The 21,833-nt window shown below is 37.1% G+C and overlaps 1 protein-coding gene across 4 annotated transcripts in view; it reads left to right on the top strand.

Moving 5' to 3' along the window:
- LOC133635988 (sodium/hydrogen exchanger 3-like) overlaps positions 1–21,833 on the top strand; it is a 54,711-nt gene that overhangs the window by 5,391 nt on the left and 27,487 nt on the right. For 2 of the 4 annotated variants that reach the window (XM_062029540.1, XM_062029539.1), the window contains exon 2: positions 9,399–9,649. In XM_062029540.1, the coding sequence (XP_061885524.1) occupies positions 9,399–9,649 (251 nt within the window). Of the gene's footprint in view, positions 1–9,398; positions 9,650–19,634; positions 20,835–21,833 lie in introns of those variants that run through there. The other 2 variants (XM_062029541.1, XM_062029542.1) reach the window with 2 other exon arrangements.

The following is a 21,833-nucleotide window of genomic DNA, read 5'->3' as shown; positions in this document are numbered from 1 at the left end:
TTTTTTTTAGATCTTTAAGATGGAAAGTGTAGCTGCCATTATGATGTGCGGTGATGTTTTCAAATTACCGTAAGTCTTGAACTATACAAAGTATTTCAATGGTTGGAATCTGTGCTTTTGCATGATATACTAGTTACTATGGTAATCCAATTAGTTACTATGGTAATCTAAGTCACAGCAGATCAGACGAGGCACCAAGCAGTGTGGCTAGTTTGAATTTTGAATGGTGGAATGTGTTGAAGGTGGAATGGTTTGAACAGGTTGAAAAATGTGGAAATGGTGGAAGTTTGAAAAATGGCCAATTCATTTTGAATGGGAAAAATGTCCCGGAAAAGCTGGAATTCCGGGAAATCTGGACTGTAGGGCGCGGCAAAATCTGGAGAAGAAGAATAATAATAATAAATAGATGAATTTTGGTATAGAAAACCATATGTGCATTCACACAATTAGGTACAAATATTATGAAGAGATTATACATTAAAATTAGGGATGTCCGATAATGGCTTTTTGCCGATATCCGATATTCCGATATTGTCCAAGTCTTTAATTACCGATACCGATATCAACCGATATATGCAGTCGTGGAATTAACACATTATTATGCCTAATTTGGACAACCATGTATGGTGAAGATAAGGTACTTTTTAAAAATAATAATAAAATAAGATAACTAAATTAAAAACATTTTCTTGAATAGAAAAGAAAGTAAAACAATATAAAAACAGTTACATAGAAACTAGTAATTAATGAAAATTAGTAAAATTAACTGTTAAAGGTTAGTACTATTAGTGGACCAGTAGCACGCACAATCATGTGTGCTTACGGACTGTATCCCTTGCAGACTGTATTAATATATATTGATATATAATGTAGGAACCGGAATATTGATAACAGAAAGAAATGGGGGGAGGGAGGTTTTTTGGGTTGGTGCACTAATCGTAAGTGTATCTTGTGTTTTTTATGTTGATTTAATAAAAAAAATTAAATAAAAAAAAACGATACAGATAATAAAAAAAACGATACCGATAATTTCCGATATTACATTTTAACGCATTTATCGGCCGGTAATATCGGCAGGCCGATATTATCGGACATCCCTAATTAAAATTGATATATTTTCACTGGAAGAGCAGCCATAAGTGCAATACGAGTTGGACACCCCTGCTTTAAATGATTAGCTATATTTTTTGAACCTGCGCTGAGGTTTCATGAAGTGAGGCCAAAGACGAGCTGAAGGGTTAAGATTTCACCCGATGGTGTGCATTTCAGAGGTCACCTTAGTGAGCTTCATGTTGGTTCAACACGACCATCACGGAGACTGTCAACTTGTAAACACAGGACCGTCATCCATGTGGGTGGCGGCACGTCCGGCATCCTCTCCTCTGGAATCTGACACTGCAAAGGAAGTACGAGGATATCTTTCCTTATCAGCTGCATTGAGGAGTGGAGGAAATACAATTGTATTTGTCTCCAAAAGTTCCAGGCAGCTACTGCTATTAGACCCATCTTGTTCAAAGATTAACTATAATTACAGTATAATCATCCCGATTGGTACCGAAAAGGGCAGGATATATTTTCATCTTATCACAGAAAGAATATTGTCGGACAACCAGTAAATCAATGATGGATTCAGGAAGCAGGGAATTTCCTGTTCGGTTTGTTTTTCTTGGGATTCCAGGTGTACCTGATTGTTTCTTTGGCCTAGTGACTCAGCTTTCTCTGCTCTACATTTTCATATCAGACCGTAAATGACAATTGTCGGGACGACAGCTTGACAGTGATTCATTCCCAGACGTCCTGTGACGCTTTGCACCTTGCAATTTAGGTCAATGTTAACATGCCAGGAAGCAAATCAGTCTTAATAGGAAGATTTGGGCATTGATGAGCCATATCAGAATATACATACGTATATTGCATCTAATCTTTAGACGTCAGTCGCTTACCAGTTCGGAGATGTGTTATTGATGAGGCAGGAGTTAAAGATGAAGTCCAACTAAAAGTTGTTGGCCAATTTGAGATTGTAGCTTTGAAAATAGTGCTAAGATTAGCCATATGTTGTTGTTAGTAGAGATGTCCGATATGGCTTTTTTGCCGATATTCCGATATTGTCCAACTCTTAATTACAGATTCCGATATCAACCGATACCGATATATACAGTCGTGGAATTAACACATTATTATGCCTAATTTTGTTGTGATGCCCCGCTGGATGCATTAAACAATGTAACAAGGTTTTCCAAAATAAATCCAACTCAAGTTATGAAAAAAAGTGCCAACATGGCACTGCCATATTTATTATTGAAGTCACAAAGTGCATTATTTTTTTTTAACATGCCTCAAAACAGCAGCTTGGAATTTGGGACATGCTCTCTCGGGGCCGGGGTTGAGGTGGGGTGGGGGGTAGGGGGTAGCGGGGGGTGTATATTGTAGCGTCCCGGAAGAGTTAGTGCTGCAAGGGGTTCCGGGTATTTGTTCTGTTGTGTTTATGTTGTGTTACGGTGCGGATGTTCTCCCGAAATGTGTTTGTCATTCTTGTTTGGTGTGGGTTCACAGTGTGGCGCATATTTGTAACAGTGTTAAAGTTGTTTATACGGTCACCCTCAGTGTGACCTGTATGGCTGTTGACCAAGTATGCTTGCATTCCCTTGTGTGTGTGTGAAAAAACGTAGATATTATGTGATTGGGCCGGCACGCAAAGGCAGTGCCTTTAAGGTTTATTGGCGCTCTGTACTTCTCCCTACGTCCGTGTACGCAGCGGCGTTTTAAAAAGTCATACATTTTACTTTTTGAAACCGATACCCATAATTTCCGATATCACATTTTAAAGCATTTATCGGCCGCTAATATGGGCAGTCCGATATTATCGGACATCTCTAGTTGTTAGCATCGTTACCCTTAACTTGAGTTTGAGTTGAGTTGAGTTTGAGTTTATTTGGAACATGCATGCATACAACATGATGCATCACAATTTCTACTTTCTCTTTTCAACATGTTCGAAAAGGAGTAGGAAGAAGCAGAGCTTATTTAATCCTACCCCTTTTCTTTTACATAGAAGTTGCTAAAACTTTTGTTCACTTCCTGTTCTCAATGTATTCACAATATACTCCATAAGTAATCACAATAAAAATAAATAAATAATACTCGGTGAAGTAAGTTACATTTCGTATGGTGAGATGAGTAAGATTATTTTGAAAATGAACGGATGGATGGATGAAATAAATTCAGAATGTTTATCATGGTTCTTCTTCTTTGTACTTTGTAAACACTAAGTTTGAAGAGTTTCTTGAAGTGGATCATATTAGTGCATTGTTTGATTTATTTGCTTAATCCATTCCATCATTTAATTCCACATACTGATATACTGAAGGTCTTAAGTGTTGTACGTGCGTACAAATGTTTTAAATACAATTTTTCTCTAAGATTATATTTCTCCTCTTTTGTTGAGAAGAATTGTTGTATATTCTTGGGTAGTAGGTTGTAGTTTGCTTTGTGTATAATTTTAGCTGTTTGCAAATTCACTATGTCGTGGAATTTCAGTATTTTTGATTCAATAAATAAAGGATTTGTATGTTGGAAACGCAGCACGGTGGAAGAGGGGTTAGAGCATGTCCCTCACAATACGAAGGTCCTGAGTAGTCCTGAGTTCAATCCCGGGCTCGGGATCTTTCTGTGTGGAGTTTGCATGTTCTCCCCGTGACTGCGTGGGTTCCCTCCGGGTACTCCGGCTTCCTCCCACCTCCAAAGACATGCACCTGGGGATAGGTTGATTGGCAACACTAAATTGGCCCTAGTGTGTGAATGTTGTCTGTCTATCTGTGTTGGCCCTGTGATGAGGTGGCGGCTTGTCCAGGGTGTACCCCGCCTTCCGCCCGAATGCAGCTGAGATAGGCTCCAGCACCCCCCGTGACCCCAAAAGGGACAAGCGGTAGAAAATGGATTGATGGATGTATGTTGGAAACAGAAGTCCCGCTTGGTGATTATTTTTATCTATCGAATAATGATAGAAAATATGAAAAATACTACACTGTAATACATATAAGACATACATTTTTTTATTTAACACTTAAAATTTGTTGTATGGAGGTTAATTTGTGTCTTTGTTACGAAATGTTTTTTTAGAAAAATTTATGTAACTGGATTTTTTTGCGTTTTGATTTTGGAAAAAAAAAAAAAATCATCATAATTTTGTAAACGTAATTTAAAAAAAATTTTTTACATCAAAATATGCTGACAATTTCATTGATTAAAAAGTGAATGTGTAATAATTCAGTGTAAAAAACTTTGGAGCAGAAACATTTTGCGTAGAAAAATTAATTGCAAAAATATTCAGTGTAAAAAAAATCAGTGTAAAAAAATTCAGTGCAGAAAAATTCAGTGTAAAAAAAAATTCAGTGCAAAAAAAAATCAGTGTAAAAAAAATTTCAGTGCAGAAAAATTCAGTGCAAAAATAGTGTAAAAAAAATTCAGTCAAAAAAAAAATCAGTGTAAAAAAATTCAGTGCAGAAAAATTCAGTGTTAAAAGTTTCAGTGCAGAAAAATTCAGTGGGAAAAAAAGTTCAGTGCAAAAAAAATCAGTGTAAAAACATTTCAGTGCATAAATATTTGTTGCTTCAAAACTCAAGCACCTCTGAGACAGCTTTCGTCTTAATTTACCGCAAAAGGGTCTTGTGTTTTTAAACAACGAATATTTCTGCACTGAAATTGTATTCACTGAATATCATTGCACTGAATTTTTTTAAACATAATTTTTTTACACTGAATTTTTATACAATGATTTTTTTTCACGCTGAATTTTTACACACTGAATTTCAAAACACTGTATTTTAACAAACTGAATTATTAAAAAAAATTTGCACACACATTTTTATTTAATGAAATTGTCAGCATAATTTGTTGCAAAATAAAGTCAGTTCACAAAATTCCAACGCATAAAATTCAGTTACATAAATTCAGTGTAAAAAAAAAAGCTTTCGGAATAAAAACACTAATTAACCTCCATAGCGTGAATTAGACGGACAAACAAGGACGACAGAGCAGACAATTATAATCAACTATTAATATTATTAGGTATAATTAATTACAATTGTACAACATCATTGCCACCTCAGTCTGTGCATGTCTAAAATGAGTAAAACACCAATACAGTATTTATTATCCAATTTATTGTTGAAAACTTAGGGATCGACTGACCCTGGATGATAGATAATCAAACCATTTCAGTCCTGAAATAATACAGACCTACATAGTCATTTATTGGCTTATGTGAAAATGGGGTGCCTCAGATGTGACCTTTTGATTGACACATCACTCCACCCAATAAAAAAATGTTCTATCCTGCCAATTCCTTTCTATCCAACATGCTCAACTCTGAAAGTTAAAAGTACCAGCAGATTACTTTGGACCCCGGGAACACGTTTTTTTTTTCTAGCAGGGTTAACAATCGCTGCAGCCAGTTTACTCATAAACTGACAACACAGGTGGCGTGCAAACGTTGTTTCCTTGAAGTCCTTGCCGCTTGCGAAAGAGAACACACCAGCATAGAACTGAGTGTGCTGGCTTCTGCATGGCTGGACGTCTTTTAGCTCTATGTGGAATACATCACAACTGACTAGAAGGCAACTTTAAATGAAAAAAAGTACAGACTTTTCCCTACAGCCTTGCTTTTTTAAATACATATGAGTCAAACACAATTCATTCTGTGATGCTTGTTGACTAAATAATCATCATAATAATTATTTTTATTTTTTTTAATTTTTGTCCTGTCCAGCTACTCCGACAAATCATATTGTTGACTGTACAGATTTACTTTACAAAAGAGAAGTGTGGGATACTTCTCTTGTTGCCTTATTTGTATTTGACTTAATTAAATGGATTTATATTATTATTTGGTGCAGCCGGGCCGGAGCAGGAGGGGATAGAAAGAGGAAAAAAAGGAAGACAGAGGGGGAAATTGCGGGGACAAGAGGGGGATAAGACAGCGAAATAACAATAACAACAACAGCAGAACAGTATCAGCAGATATGATATGTACAAATATGATAGTAAAAGTGATAGCAAAGGAGCAGTTAGTGAAGTAAATATTAATAACACAGAAATGACAATGAGCATTATTACACTACAACTGGAGCAATACAAATACCAATAGAAATATCACTATTGATAATGAATAATAACAATAATGACCTATTATCAGCAATACAATTGTTTCAAATGCAACAATACATACATGTAATGATAACTTGAAATACAAAATAAAGCAGATAAATGGAGGGGAAGAAATAGAAGCAAACTGTATTAACCTTGTAGATTGTTATAGTAACAATAGGTTAAGCTTTGTCAGTGTGCCATGTGTTACCCAGTTTCCTCTAGGGCAGACCTGGGCATTCTACATTCACATCCGGCCCTTTGTGCGTCCCTGTCCGGCCCGCGTGAGGCCAATCATAAATTACAAAATAAATTCAAAAAAGTATCTATGTTGAGTGTGCAATACAACGGTGCTGCTTTTGTTTTGAAAAGCGTTGTTTGTATTACTTCCGTGTGGACTATGCTCGTGCGCGATTGTGAGTGAATGTGAACAGCGGCAATCACAAATTACAAAATAAATTTTTAAAAAAACATATATGTCATGCGTGCAATACAACCGTGCTGCTTTTATTTTGAAAAGTCTTATTTATGGGCGTATGTCCGTGTGTAACCTGTGAGTGAAGGTGCACAGCGACAAGTGATGCATGATTACCCCCGAGACGCTAAAAAGACAAAAGTTGATGACGAATGGCGTGTTTTCAACTAGACATGGACTGCCAAGTATTTCTTTACAGAAATTAAAGGTAAAGCCGTGTGCTTAATTTGTGGTACACAGGTTGCTGTGTTTAAAGAATATAATTTGAATCGCCACTACACGACGAAGCACGAGGGAAAATATCGGAATCTGTCTGATGAAGCGCGCGCAAGGGAGGCTGATGCGTTGATGGTAAAACTGCAAACCCAACAAGGACTTTTTGCCAAATTTCGCACCCCCAGACAGGCCTGGCCCTAACCAATCTGGCGCCCTAGGCAAGATTTTAGGTGGCGCCCCCCCCACACATCGGCAGTGAAGTGTATATACTCACAAGAAACCGAATAGCTTTGTCTTTGACCTTTTTTTTACTTAAAGAAAGCAAATGAACATATTATATGAGAATGTTATGTTATGATTCTTTAACCGAATCACAGCAGTGCTCAAATTAAAAAACAGCATTCCCTCTCATGTGATATTGCTTAATTAACATTAATGATGTGCACTTTAACAACTAGGCTTACAACTATACCAGGAGTTGTGAATGACTGCTGGGCCACAACATTAGGTACACCTGCAGACTGCAGCACGGATTTCATATTTCATTCATTTACAACTCCTCCAACACGAACATTATTGTTTTTGCACTTTTTGGCTTCTTATTAAATAACTTTTTTAAATAGATTCAATCTTGCACGTGGAAACTTTAAGTGTGGGCTTTAGTTGATATAACACTCCCGTCAGGGGGTGCATTATCCGGCACAACATCGGCGCATGGACTTCATTTATAAGTAAAGGTAAAACCATAATAACGTTTTTTTTTATTAAATGTGCTTTTTTGTGTGCTACAGTTTGTATGTGTAAAGTTAAAGTACCAATGATTGTCACACACACACAGTAGGTGTAATGAAATTTGTCCTCTGCATTTGACCCATCCCCTTGTTCACCCCCTGGGAGGTGAGGGGAGCAGTGGGCAGCAGCGGCGCCGCGCCCGGGAATAATTTTTGGTGATTTAACCCCCAATTCCAACCCTTGATGCTGAGTGCCAAGCAGGGAAGAATGCTGGTATGAGCTTTTAAACACAACCCGTTAACTGCTGCCAATCAAAAGGTGAATAAGATACTCTTTAGGGTTCATATGTTTGTAAATCTGACTGTGATGAAGTCAGTGCCTCACCAGCCATGAACCTCACCGCACGTCACTGGTATGATGTAACGTGATTATATGCATGAGTGTTTGCATGTATATGTACTTGCATATGTACAATACAGACATTTTAATGTGGCCACTATGTCATTTTTTTTTGATCCACCACTTCGTTTAAGTGTTTTACTATATGTGATTTGCCACATTGTTTCATGTGGCCCACCACATTATTTTGTGGGGTCCGCCACATCGTTTTATTGTTTTCTGTGGCTTGCCACATCGTTTATTGTGGTCTGCCACATCGTTATTCAGAGTTGAATTGTTTTTTTTCCACACACTCGTAATATCTTTACACAAAGGGTATATTCTAGTGCACCATATTTATCATTAGAACAATGCATTTATAAAAAAACACCGCACAAGGGATCAGCAAATATGATACAGCTATTTTTAAACATATAACCCCTAAAGACACACCATACATTTCCTCTATTTCAAAATGGATTTATTCCGTTTTTTCCTTATTGACAGTCAAAAGTTGTAAATGTAATCCAAAGGTCATCAGTACAGTAGTAGTTAAAATGTATATGGTGTAATTTCTCGCAGCGCCGTTATCTGTCCCCAAATTGCCGCACGTGCGCGTGTTTCACCAGGAAACGCGTTCAAATATTGACTTAGAACACCACATTTTGTGTGTTTTTTGCCTCTTGACACATTTTTTCTTTCTGGAAAGCCCCCGGCTCGGTTGTAACAAATTCACAAGCTAAGTAAGTAAGGAGTATCCACACCTTATCTTTTAAAAAAAAGCTCTTATATTGTAGTAAAATGTACCTTTTTTTTGTTTGTTTTTATCACCTAAATGTCTCAGGCTTGTGTTTTTGATGTAATTATTTAGCCACAAGATTGTTAAAGTACCCCTTCTTTAAAACTATATTGCATGTAAAATAGGCAGCCACAGTTTTATATATCATCATTTAAGACACTTTTAACCCCCTCTGCACCCCCCCATTTTTTGGTTTTCTTGCCCAAATCCACTTAACTCACTCATTTTAGAAATGTAAATTCAAAGTCCAATTTAAAGCAACACCTGAAGTCCTTAGTTATATAATAACTTAACAACTTTAAACAGGTTAAAAGAGGCATATAAACCATTTGTGGGCAATAAAGAATTGTCTATTGAATAAAGTGGACGAACGAGCTGATCCAGGCACAAAGTAGGAGTGGTCAGACACGAAACAAGATGGGCTGAGCCTCACCTGCTGTAAAAAAAAAAAAAAAAAGTTGTACCCTTGAGCACCACATGCTCATGCCACATAAAGATGTGGACATATGCATGAAAGGGAAAGAGACCTGAGCATCAGGGAGGAGAGTTAGCACTTTGCAGGGCAAGCCTGTTACATTTTGCAAAATAAATAAAAATAATGGCAGCTATGTGTAGGAGACCACTTTTACTTTGTGTGTTACTGTTGGTGTCCAGAGGACTGAGCCTGCCCAGCGTGGAGCGCTCTGAACACACCGAGGCCAGCAGCGACCATGGGACCGCCACCACAAGCTCCACCACGGGGACCGCCAACCCCGCGGACTCGGATCACGACAGTGATGGTCATGATGACGGTCACGGCGGGGAGCCCATCACTACCTTACCCATCGTGTCCTGGAACTGGCACCACGTTTCTACCCCGTACCTGGTCACTCTTTGGGTCCTGGTGTGCTGGCTCTGCAAAATTGGTGAGTCCTAATACTTGTCATCAAAATGTACTGTAACGTCACAGCTTATTGACAGTTAAAAACTGTATATTTAACAGCAATGAACTGTTGTTTCACAGAACAATACTGAAATCATAGTCCATAGTCCAAGGGTTCTGAACCTTTTTGACCTCGGGGGCCCACTTAAAAATTAACACTGAATTAGTAATTTGGATGTCAATTGTATTCAATAATTCTATCTAACCTACTTACAGTTTAACAGGATAAACCTTGGGAAATGATACAAAAAGCATGTGATTATTATCAAGTTTTGTTAGCTTCTTTTTTTTTGCAGAACAATGGACAATACATGTAGGTTTGCTATTAAAGGTGGACTTTATATATATTTTTTTCTGGGTAATAAAGCATTGGTTTTGTTAAAGGCCTACCGAAATGAATTTTTTTTTATTTAAACAGGGATAGCAGATCCATTCTATGTGTCATACTTGATCATTTCGCGATATTGCCATATTTTTGCTGAAAGGATTTAGTACATCGACGATAAAGTTCGCAACTTTTGATCGCTGATAAAAAAAAAGCCTTGCCTGTATCGGAAGTAGCGTGACGTCACAGGCTGAAGGGCTCCTCACAATTCCCCATTGTTTACAATGCAGCGTGAGCGATTCGGACCGAGAAAGCGACGATTACCCCATTAATTTGAGCGAGGATGAAAGATTTGTGGATGAGGAATGTGAGAGTGAAGGACTAGAGTGCGGTGCAGGACGCATGTTTTTTCGCTCTGACCGTAACTTAGGTACAAGGGTTCATTGGATTCCACACTTTCTCCTTTTTCTATTGTGGATCACGGATTTGTATTTTAAACCACCTCAGATAGTATATCCTTTTGAAAATGAGAGTCGAGAACGCGAAATGGACATTCACAGTGACTTTTATCTCACAGGACAATACATCGGTGAAGCTCTTTAGCTACGGAGCTAACGTGATAACATCATGCTTAAATGCAGATAGAAACAAAATAAATAAACCCCTGACTGGAAGGATAGACAGAAAATGAACAATACTATTAAACCATGGACATGTAAATACACGGTTAATGCTTTCCAGCTTGGCGAAGCTTAACAGTGCTGTTGCTAACGATGCCATTGAAGCTAACTTAGCAACGGGACCTCACAGAGCTATGATAAAAACATTAGCGTTCCACCTACGCCAGCCAGCCCTCATCTGCTCATCAACACCCGTGCTCACCTGCGTTCCAGCGATTGACGGCGCGACGAAGGACTTCACCCGATTATCCGTGCGGTCGGCGGCTAGCGTCGGATAGCGCGTCTGCTACCCAAGTCAAAGTCCTCCTGGTTGTGTTGCTGCAGCCAACCGCTAATACACCGATCCCACCTACAACTTTCTTCTTTGCAGTCTTCATTGTTCATTAAACAAATTGCAAAAGATTCACCAACACAGATGTCCAGAATACTGTGGAATTTTGAGATGAAAACAGAGCTATTTTGTATTGGATTCAATGGTGTCCGAATACTTCCGTTTCAAAGATTGACGTCACGTGCATACGTCATCATACATAGACGTTTTCAACCGGAAGTTTAGCGGGAAATTCAACATTGCACTTTATAAGTTAACCCGGCCGTATTGGCAAGTGTTGCAATGTTAAGATTTCATCATTGATATATAAACTATCAGACTGCGTGGTCGCTAGTAGTGGCTTTCAGTAGGCCTTTAAGAACTGTAGATTATAATGCTTTATACCAACTAATGACGGGGATGCTCGAAACTCAAATTATTGCTCACAACTTAAAGCCCAACAATTAGTGAGAGATAGCTCTTATCTCAAAACACTGTTAAATTGAGGCGCCACTGCATTGTCATCAGACTGACAGTTGTGGCCATGTTTGATGCTGGAGGACACTGAGTGGAGAATTGTGCTGATGGAGGAAGTCCAATGACCTGTCATGGCATATAGTGATCAGAGTCATTATTTTCCCTGTATACACAACAGAAAGGAAGCACTGTGGACACTGTAAATGTGTTTCCGTGTTTGTGGACGTGCCTCCTGACATAAATAAGGGGCTGTGTTCTTCTCTACTGAAAATTAAGCCTTTTTTTTTGTTGCTAAAAAGAATACAATGTTGCAGCATGGAAATTGTCACATTTTGCAAGATGCAGCATTGTGATGTTTTTAGTTGGTTATCCAGTAACAAACATGTCCGCATCATCCAATTTACTGCATCGCGATTCATAAGATTAACGTCATAAATGATTGTGACCACTAGGGGTCGCCAAATAACAAAAAACAAATTACCACTCCACTTCAAATTTAAAGACAGCATCAATCTGGCATAAGGTTAGTGTTTTTTTTTTACACCTGACATTGTCACGATATGTTTCTGATTCTTGGGGTGATTATTGGATTCAGAATCGATTCTTGATTCAAAACGATTCTCGCGATACATTAATTGTCGTGCTGTCATAATTAATCACAGGTTATTTCCCACGTGCATCATTTAAAATAACTTGAAAAAAGAGCCCAGAATTTGGACACAGATGCAATTTTATCATCAGAATGTCAAACAGGAACAATTAAAAAAATATTTGACTGGAATGCGCATTATTTTTTTGCTCAAAACTTGCTAACAGTATGCAATTTTATCATCAGAATGTCAAACAGGAACAATTTAAAAATATTTTACTGGAATGCGCATTATTTATTAGCTCAAAACTTATGCAATTTTATTATCAGAATGTCAAACAGGAACAATTTAAAAATATTTTACTGGAATGCGCATTATTTATTTGCTCAAAACTTGCTAACAGTATACAATTTTATCATCAGAATGTCAAACAGGAACAATTTTAAAATATTTTACTGAAATGCGCATTATTTATTTGCTCAAAAACTTGCTAACAGTATGCAATTTTATCATCAGAATTTCAAACAGGAACAATTTAAAAATATTTTACTGGAATGCGCAAGATTTATTTGCTCAAAACTTGCTAAACACAAGACAAGAATGACTGTGCATGTGAGCTGTGTGCTTGGTATTTTTACATATTTTATGTATTTTTACCTATTTATCTATGTTCTTATGTTTTTATGTGTTATTATGAATTTGCACTAAATTACTTTTGCTTACAATTTCGTTGTACAATGTACAATGACAATAAAGATATATTCTATTCTATTCTATTCTATTCTATTCTATTCTAACAGTTTTATCCAATGCCCAGTTAGGGTTTATGTTTGCTACGAACAATGGGAGACCGGGCTTTCTGTTCCGCCGCTCCCAGTCTGTGGAACGCTCTCCCTGACCACCTGAGGGTACCACAGACTGTGCATGCTTTTAAAAAAGGCTTAAAAACCCTTCTTTTTTAAAAAGCCTTTTTTATATATATATATATATATATGCATACTAGTTTTAGCTATTAGGCTGTTCTAGTTTTTATTTATTTTTTTATATCTTTTTTTTTTTATTTTTTTTAATACACTGTAGCACTTTGAGGTTGTTTACTCAATGTAAAGTGCTTTTTACAAATAAAATCTATTATTATTATTATGTTGAAGTGAAAGCGTATTATTGACCTCATCACTGACCTTTCAGGTGACCATCCTCAAATAAGGTAAAATAGGAAAAATACAGTAAAATAAGGTAATAAAGAATACATTTCGTGATTCATCTGCGTTTGTACATAATTAATGCAATATTTTTTTTATGATTAATCACATGAGTTAACTGGTTATTTTTCACTGCCCTAATTATTTGGTATAAAAATCACAATATTGATAATAACCGGATATCAAACCATACATACTTTCAATATTTTTTAGTGTGGAATGCTCGAAAAGGCTTGATTTGCCCCTCAGTAGGTACTTCAGTTTGTCCCTATAAAGCGGCTCTTTAGCGGTGCCCTGGTGGCTCCATGGAGCTTTTTCAAAAATGTATGGAAATGGAAAAAAAATGGGGTGAAAAATAGGTTTTTTGTTTTAATATGGTTTCTGTAGGAGGACAAACATGACACAAAACGTCCTAATTGTTAAAAAGCCAAACGTTTTGTACTGTGCGTCAAATGCACAAAGGTGAGCTTTGTTGATATTATTGCCTTGTTATGGAGTGCTAATCAGGCATATTTGGTTACTGCATGACTGCAAGCTTAATGGATGCTAACATTGTTAGAAAGCCCACTGTTTAATATGTTTGTGTGTATGCTTCACTGATGAGATTATTTGGCGAGCGCCGTTTCGTCCTACTAAAATTCAGCAGCCCTTGAACTCACCGTTGTGTGGACTGTGACGCAACAGTTTGTTTACATGTACAACTTTCTCCGACGCTGCCACAGAAAGACGTGTTTTATGCCACTCCTCCTTTGTCTCATTTTGTCCACCAAACGTTTTGTACTGTGCGTGAAATGCACAAAGGTGAGCTTTGTTGATATTATTGACTTGTTATGGAGTGCTAATCAGGCATATTTGGTTACTGCATGACTGCAAGCTTAATCGATGCTAACATTGTTAGAAAGCCCACTGTTTAATATGTTTGTGTGTATGCTTCACTGATGAGATTATTTGGCGAGCGCCGTTTTGTCCTACTAAAATTCAGCGGCCCTTGAACTCACCGTTGTGTGGACTGTGACGCAACAGTTTGTTTACATGTACAACTTTCTCCGACGCTGCCACAGAAAGACGTGTTTTATGCCACTCCTCCTTTGTCTCATTTTGTCCACCAAACGTTTTGTACTGTGCGTCAAATGCACAAAGGTGAGCTTAGTTGATATTATTGACTTGTTATGGAGTGCTAATCAGGCATATTTGGTTAGTGCTTGACTGCAAGCTTAATCAATGCTAACATTGTTAGAAAGCCCACTGTTTAATATGTTTGTGTGTATGCTTCTCTGATGAGATTATTTGGCGAGCGCCGTTTTGTCCTACTGAAATTCAGCGGCCCTTGAACTCACCGTTGTGTGGGCTGTGACGCAACAGTTTGTTTACATGTACAACTTTCTCCGACGCTGCCACAGAAAGACGTGTTTTATGCCACTCCTTCTTTGTCTCATTTTGTCCACCAAACGTTTTGTACTGTGCGTGAAATGCACAAATTTGAGCTTTGTTGACGTTATTGACTTGTTGCAGTGCTGATCAGGCATATTTGGTCACTGCGTGACTGCAAGCTAATCGATGCTAGCATGCTATTTAGGCTTGCTGTATGTACATATTGCATCATTATGCCTCATTTGTAGGTATATTTGAACTCATTTAATTTCCTTTACTTATGTCCTCTGTGTATTTAGTTTATGTTTCCATGTCTCATGACAAATTATCTGTATGTAATATTGGCTGCATTTCTGATAGTTGTTCGTGTGCCATGTTGTTCCAGACCACAGCAAACGTTACCCAGCTTGCAAAGATTGTAATAAATCCATTGGAAGAAGACAACCTGCCGTTTCCTTTACCTTGGACACACACATCTATACCTTTGGCCATTCTAAGACATTTCCAGGAGTTACCTCACCTTCTGAGAAGTTTTACTAATGTTTTCCAATGTTGTAAAAATGTGTAGAATAAATATTACGACACAGTCATTTTGATAGTAGGCTAATATAGCTAATTAGCCACTTACATCATGTGTTGCCTTCATGATAACACTTAAATAAGTCTTTAAATTTTTTGCGGCTCCAGATCTATTACTTTTTTGTATTTGTGGTCCAATATGGCTCTTTCAACATTTTGAGTTGCCGACCCCTGCTATAAAGTAAGTGCAAAAGTATCCTGACAAACAGCACATTTCCCACAATAGATGTAAGGAGGCATATAATGCAGTAAGTGTGTCATGCACCTTTTTATTGCAATTGAATGAGGCCTTGATTTTACTGTGTTATCTTGAAATAACCAACTGATGCACTCTAAATCTGAACACCAACATAATGCAATGTTGACTTTAAACTTACTCATACTCGTGAGCTGCAAAATCCGGACAATGATACCAATTTTCCCAGATCTTGTTTCCTGCTCGGGGACTGACAATGCTTGCTTTCTTCAGTGCTCTACATTGCAAGTCAAGTTTTGTTAGCTTCTTCTTTTTTTTTGCAGAACAATGGACAATAAATGTAGGTTTGCTATTAGAGGTGGACTTTATATTTGTTGATAGTTTTTTTTTCTGGTTAATAAAGCATTGGTGTAATTAAGAACTGTAGATTACAATGTTTCAAATTGTTGTATTTGTATGATACCAAGTAAATACTGGGCCAATAATAATAACAATGATACTTTTTTCTTGGACAATTTTTAAGAACTTTAAATGATTTTTGTGATTTAAAATAGGGACAACACATAGTAACAAGAATATGCAATTTCAGAAGGAAAAAATTGCGCAAGCTGAACTGAAATGCTAACGTTAGCATGCTAACTGCTAACAATTAGAGTACGTTAAGTACCAAGTTATGTGACTCTGAGGGGTTTGGCTGCAAAGATTTGAAATGGTTGGTGTTGACATTTTTCAAATCGGTCGAGAAATGTTGAAGTAGTAACATGTTGAATTGAGAAATGGTATTACGGGATTTTTGGAATTTGTCAAAGGAAAGCCCGCGATTTCCGAATAGGCTGAACAGTTTGAAGTTGGGATGGTTTGAATCGGATGAAAAATGTGTGAGGAAGCGCGCGCCAAAATCTGGAGAAGAAGAAGAATAACTCGATGAGGCAATTGCTGAAGGAATTGCGTGTGAATGCTCCAATGCTGAAGTTGAACTGAAATCCTGGAATTTTGTTTTTAATTGTTGAAGTAGAGCAAACAATTCCCAAACAGGCTGAATATTTTGAAGTTGGAACAATTTGAATCAGATGAAAAATGTGGAAGTTGTGGAACTTTGAAGGATGTCCCAATAATTTAAATGGGAATTTCCCAAAAATTTGGGCATTTCGGGAAAAGCGGGAACATTTTTGAAAATGGTGGGGCAAAAAAACTTGAATGGTCTGTATCAGGGATGTCCGATAATGGCTTTTTGCCGATATCCGATATGCCGATATTGTCCAACTCTTTAATTACCGATACCGATATCAACCGATACCAATATCAACCGATATATACAGTCGTGGAATTAACACATTATTATGCCTAATTTGGACAACCAGGTATGGTGAAGATAAGGTACTTTTTTTAAAAATGAATCAAATAAAATAAGATAAATAAATTAAAAACATTTTCTTGAATAAAAAAGAAAGTAAAACAATATAAAAACAGTTACATAGAAACTAGTAATTAATGAAAGTTTGTAAAATTAACTGTTAAAGGTTAGTATTATTAGTGGACCAGCAGCACGCACAATCATGTGTGCTTACGGACTGTATCCCTTGCAGACTGTATTGATATATAATGTAGGAACCAGAATATTAATAACAGAAAGAAACAACCCTTTTGTGTGAATGAGTGTAAATGGGGGAGGGAGGTTTTTTGGGTTGGTGCACTAATTGTAAGTGTATCTTGTGTTTTTTTATGTGGATTTAATAAAAAAAAAAACCAAAAAAACCCGATACTGATAATAAAAAAACGATACCGATAATTTCCTATATTACATTTCAACGCATTTATCGGCCGATAATATCGGCAGACCGATATTATCGGACATCTCTAGTCTGTATGAGTTGAAATGATTGGTGTTGACATTTTTCAAATCGGTCAAGAAATGTTGAAGTAGTAACATGTTGAATAGAGAAATGGTATTACGGAATTCCTGGAATTTCAGGAAAACCGGGAATTTTTCCAGTTCACAAAACAACTTCGTTTTTGGTCCTTATTAAGAGGAATGTTTTGACGGTGGAACGGTTGAAATGCGTTGAAAACATGTGGAAGGAGTAGTCGCCAGAAAAAAGGGTGGAAATAGGGCTTTGGAAAACCAGGAATTCTGGAAAATCCTGGAATTTTTTTTAACTTGGAAAAAGGGTAGTTTGAATTTCCAGGATGGTGCAATGTGTTGAAGGTGGTATGAATGGTATGAATAGGTTGAAACATGGGGAAATGGTGAAAGTTTGAAAAATGGCCAATTCATTTTAAATAGGGAAAAATGTCCCGGTAATCTGGGAATTTTTGGAATTTGTCAAGGGAAAGCCTGCACTTCCTGAATAGGCTGAACAGTTTGAAGTTGGAATGGTTTAATTAAGATGAAAAATGTGCCAAAATCTGTTGAAGAATAAGAAGAAAAACCATATGTGTGCATGTTTTGGAGCATTCACACAATACCACTTGTGGCACATATGGTTTAATGGCAAATTGATGATCATTCCCCTGCGCACCTTCACCTTTTTATTAAACATAACACAGTAGTCCCATCCTGGCAGCTACCTTTACGCGGTTAAATTCACCTTTATCTGACTTTACAATGCGCTTTTACAACAGCCTGAGGTGCCAACTGAGCTTAAAATGATTGATAGGGTCTAGTTAAAGCGCAGCCAGTATTCAGAAAGATATATTATGTCATTAGTTAGTTAGGCTGATACTTGAGTGTGCAGTCAATAGGAACCAAGCATCCCTAATCTTGTTTTGGATCGCATTAGATTGTGCATGGTATGGCCTGTGAATGCAACAATGACTAAGTACATTCTACTGTCAGTTTATTGGTATATACCAGGGGTCGGCAACCCAAAATGTTGAAAGAGCCATATTGGATCAAAAATACAAAAAAGTAATCTGTCTGGAGCCGCAAAAAATTAAAAGACTTGTATAAGTGTTATAATGTACTTGGTATCATTACAGTGGATGTCAGGTGTAGATCCACCCATGGCGTTTGTTTACATTGTGACGCCGGTGAGCTATTGTATCCTCCTACGGTGTGTAGTGAAGCATGTTTAGCTATTCCTTGTCCTGCAGTGATAATGATACTTGTAAGAAAATTACTTTATTTGTGGATCGGTACTTTTTAGAGGCGGTATAGTACTGAATATGATTAATTAGTATCGCGGTACTATACTAGTACCGGTATAGCGTACAACCCTAGAATGGACAAATAAGTCAATATTACCAGGTTCTCAATAGTATTCACCGGGGGCGTGGACATTTTTTTATGGAATGTCAAATGGGGAAAATTTGTATTAATCTTTAACTAATTTCTTAAACGTGTCATTGATTAATCATGATTTAAATTAAATAAATAAATGTGTTATTCAATTGTCATGGATGTTTTTAATGTTAACTTACATTTAAATATTTAATCATTTAATGAGTTATTGATTTAATTTCATCATTTAATCAACAAATTCATTATTAAATCCTCTCACAATTTAATTAATTATTTTTTTCCAATTTAATGATTTAGTTAATTATTTAATTAATGGCACATTTAACTAACTAGAAGATTAAATAGTAGGGATGTCCGATAATGGCTTTTTGCCGATATCCGATATTCCGATATTGTCCAACTCTTTAATTACCGATACCGATATCAACCGATACCGATATCAACCGATATATGCAGTCGTGGAATTAACACATTATTATGCCTAATTTGGACAACCATGTATGGTGAAGATAACGTACTTTTAAAAAAAAATAAAAAAATAAGATAACTAAATTAAAAACATTTTCTTGAATAAAAAAGAAAGTAAAACAATATAAAAACAGTTCCATAGAAACTAGTAATTAATGAAAATGAGTAAAATTAACTGTTAAAGGTTAGTACTATTAGTGGACCAGCAGCACGCACAATCATTTGTGCTTACGGACTGTATCCCTTGCAGACTGTATTGATATATATTGATATATAATGTAGGAACCAGAATATTAATAACAGAAAGAAACAACCCTTTTGTGTGAATGAGTGTACATGGGGGAGGGAGGTTTTTTGGGTTGGTGCACTAATTGTAAGTGTGTCTTGTGTTTTTTATGTTGATTTAATAAAAAACAAAAAAAACAAAAACGATACCGATAATAAAAAAAAAACGATACCGATAATTTCCGATATTACATTTTAAAGCATTTATCGGCCGATAATATCGGACATCTCTATTAAATAGTATTTATCTATTTAATTTTGTCCCATTTGGCCATTGTCAATCTGTCAAGCTCATCCAGAGAATGCCAAGAGTGTGCAAAGCAGTAATCAGAGCAAAAGGGTGGCTATTTTGAAGAAACTAGAATATACAACATGTTTTCAGTTATTTCACCTTTTTTTGTTAAGTACATAACTCCACATTCACAGTTTTGATGCCTTCAGTGACAATCTACAATGTAAATAGTCATGAAAATGAAGAAAGCGCATTGAATAAGAAGGTGGCCTGTACTGGATATGTTCTGTTGAACCACTAGCGGCAACCTAAGTTAGCTGGTGGTGTTCTCGTTTTTTAATTGTTTTGAAAAATGTAACAGAGCAAGTTGCAAACAGTAAAAAAAAAGTAAAAAATAATAGAAAAAAATATGTAATAAAAAGACAAAAAATTGTGTATCCACACGTTTGCTTGAGTTGACTTTATTCTTCACAGTTTTCTCCAAACAAAACAGCATGAGGCTTTAACCAAAGGTTGTGCAACGTCAGTGTCAATCATTACTCGGCACAAAGCCGCCGGATGAAGCGGTAGAAATGTAACCAAACACGTACAAAGCTATTCATTCAACTATCCATCGAATGGCCCTCCGTAATCCATCACTTACTGAGAACACGCTGATGGTCATGGCAAACTTTGACACCGGAAAAAAACTTCCAAAAAAAAAGTGTTTCCAATGTGACTGAATAACTGGACACCTTTCTGAGACATCCGTCACACCCCATTTCATCCACCTCTCAACCTTGGTCAGAGGGGACGCTGGAGGTATAAAAGGCCAAGTCCATTGTGGGAGGAGGACGGGCAGCAAAATGAGGAGGAGAAGCAAGTTGGATACACAGTAATGACTAAGGAGTGAGTAAGAAGCAAGAAAGAAAAAAAGAGTAGCATACTCTCTTACCTTCTCCGCATCACGGGACCTCTTCCCTGCACAAATGGAGCGACGACGTGGATACGCACACATTTGGCTCCTGGGGCCAATATCGCTGATTGTTTTCATCCTCGGGGCAAATGGAGTGGAGATTCCAGAGCAGCAAAGAAATTCAGGATCTAACGCCAGTGAGCACGGCCACGCTCCCAGCATCACCGGGATACCCGTGGTGTCCTTTAAGTGGCATCATGTGGAGCCACCTTACCTCGTTGCCTTATGGGTATTGGTGGCATTTTTGTCCAAACTAGGTATGTTGGAGAACCATTACAATGTAATGAACTAGTTGATCATCATAAGTTACCATAGTGTGTGTGTGTGTGTGTGTGTGTGTTCTGGCAATGCTTACTTAATGGGGACATCGCTCTGTTTACACAGTCACCTTTAGGGCAGTGGTCCCCAACCACCGGTCCGGGGGCCGGTACCGGTCCGTGACGCATTTGCTACCGGGCCGGAGAGAAAATTGTAATAATGTATAAAGGACTGCATTTTCTCCGACTTAATTTTGGCCTGTCCCACCAGACCAGGGGTGTCAAACTTGTTTTCACTGAGGGCCACACCGCAGTCATGGCTGCCATTAGAGGGCCGCTTGTAACAGTAAATAATTAATGAATTTGCCTGTGAATTTAAATATTTTAAATTTTTTTACGTAAAGAGTAAGGATGTCCGATAATGGCTTTTTGCCGATATCCGATATTCCGATATTGTCCAACTCTTTAATTACCGATACCGATATCAACCGATACCGATATCAACCGATATATGCAGTCGTGGAGTTAACACATTATTATGCCTAATTTGGACAACCATGTATGGTGAAGATAAGGTACTTTTTTTTAAAAATAAAAAAAATTAGATAACTAAATTAAAAACATTTTCTTGAATAAAAAAGAAAGTAAAACAATATAAAAACAGTTACATAGAAACTAGTAATTAATGAAAATGAGTCAAATTAACTGTTAAAGGTTAGTACTATTAGTGGACCAGCAGCACGCACAATCATGTGTGCTTACGGACTGTATCCCTTGCAGACTGTATTGATATATATTGATATATAATGTAGGAACCAGAATATTGATAACAGAAAGAAATGGGGGAGGGAGGTTTTTTTGGGTTAGTGCACTAATTGTAAGTGTATCTTGTGTTTTTTATTTTGATTTAATAAAAAAAACAAAAAAAAACGATACAGATAATAAAAAAACCGATACCGATAATTTCCGATATTACATTTTAACGCATTTATCGGCCGA

The sequence above is a fragment of the Entelurus aequoreus genome, linkage group LG20 (genome assembly GCF_033978785.1).
Source record: "Entelurus aequoreus isolate RoL-2023_Sb linkage group LG20, RoL_Eaeq_v1.1, whole genome shotgun sequence".
NCBI lineage: Eukaryota > Metazoa > Chordata > Actinopteri > Syngnathiformes > Syngnathidae > Entelurus > Entelurus aequoreus.
The sequence above is the reverse complement of the archived record's forward strand: the minus strand, read 5'-3'. Positions and strand labels throughout refer to the sequence as shown.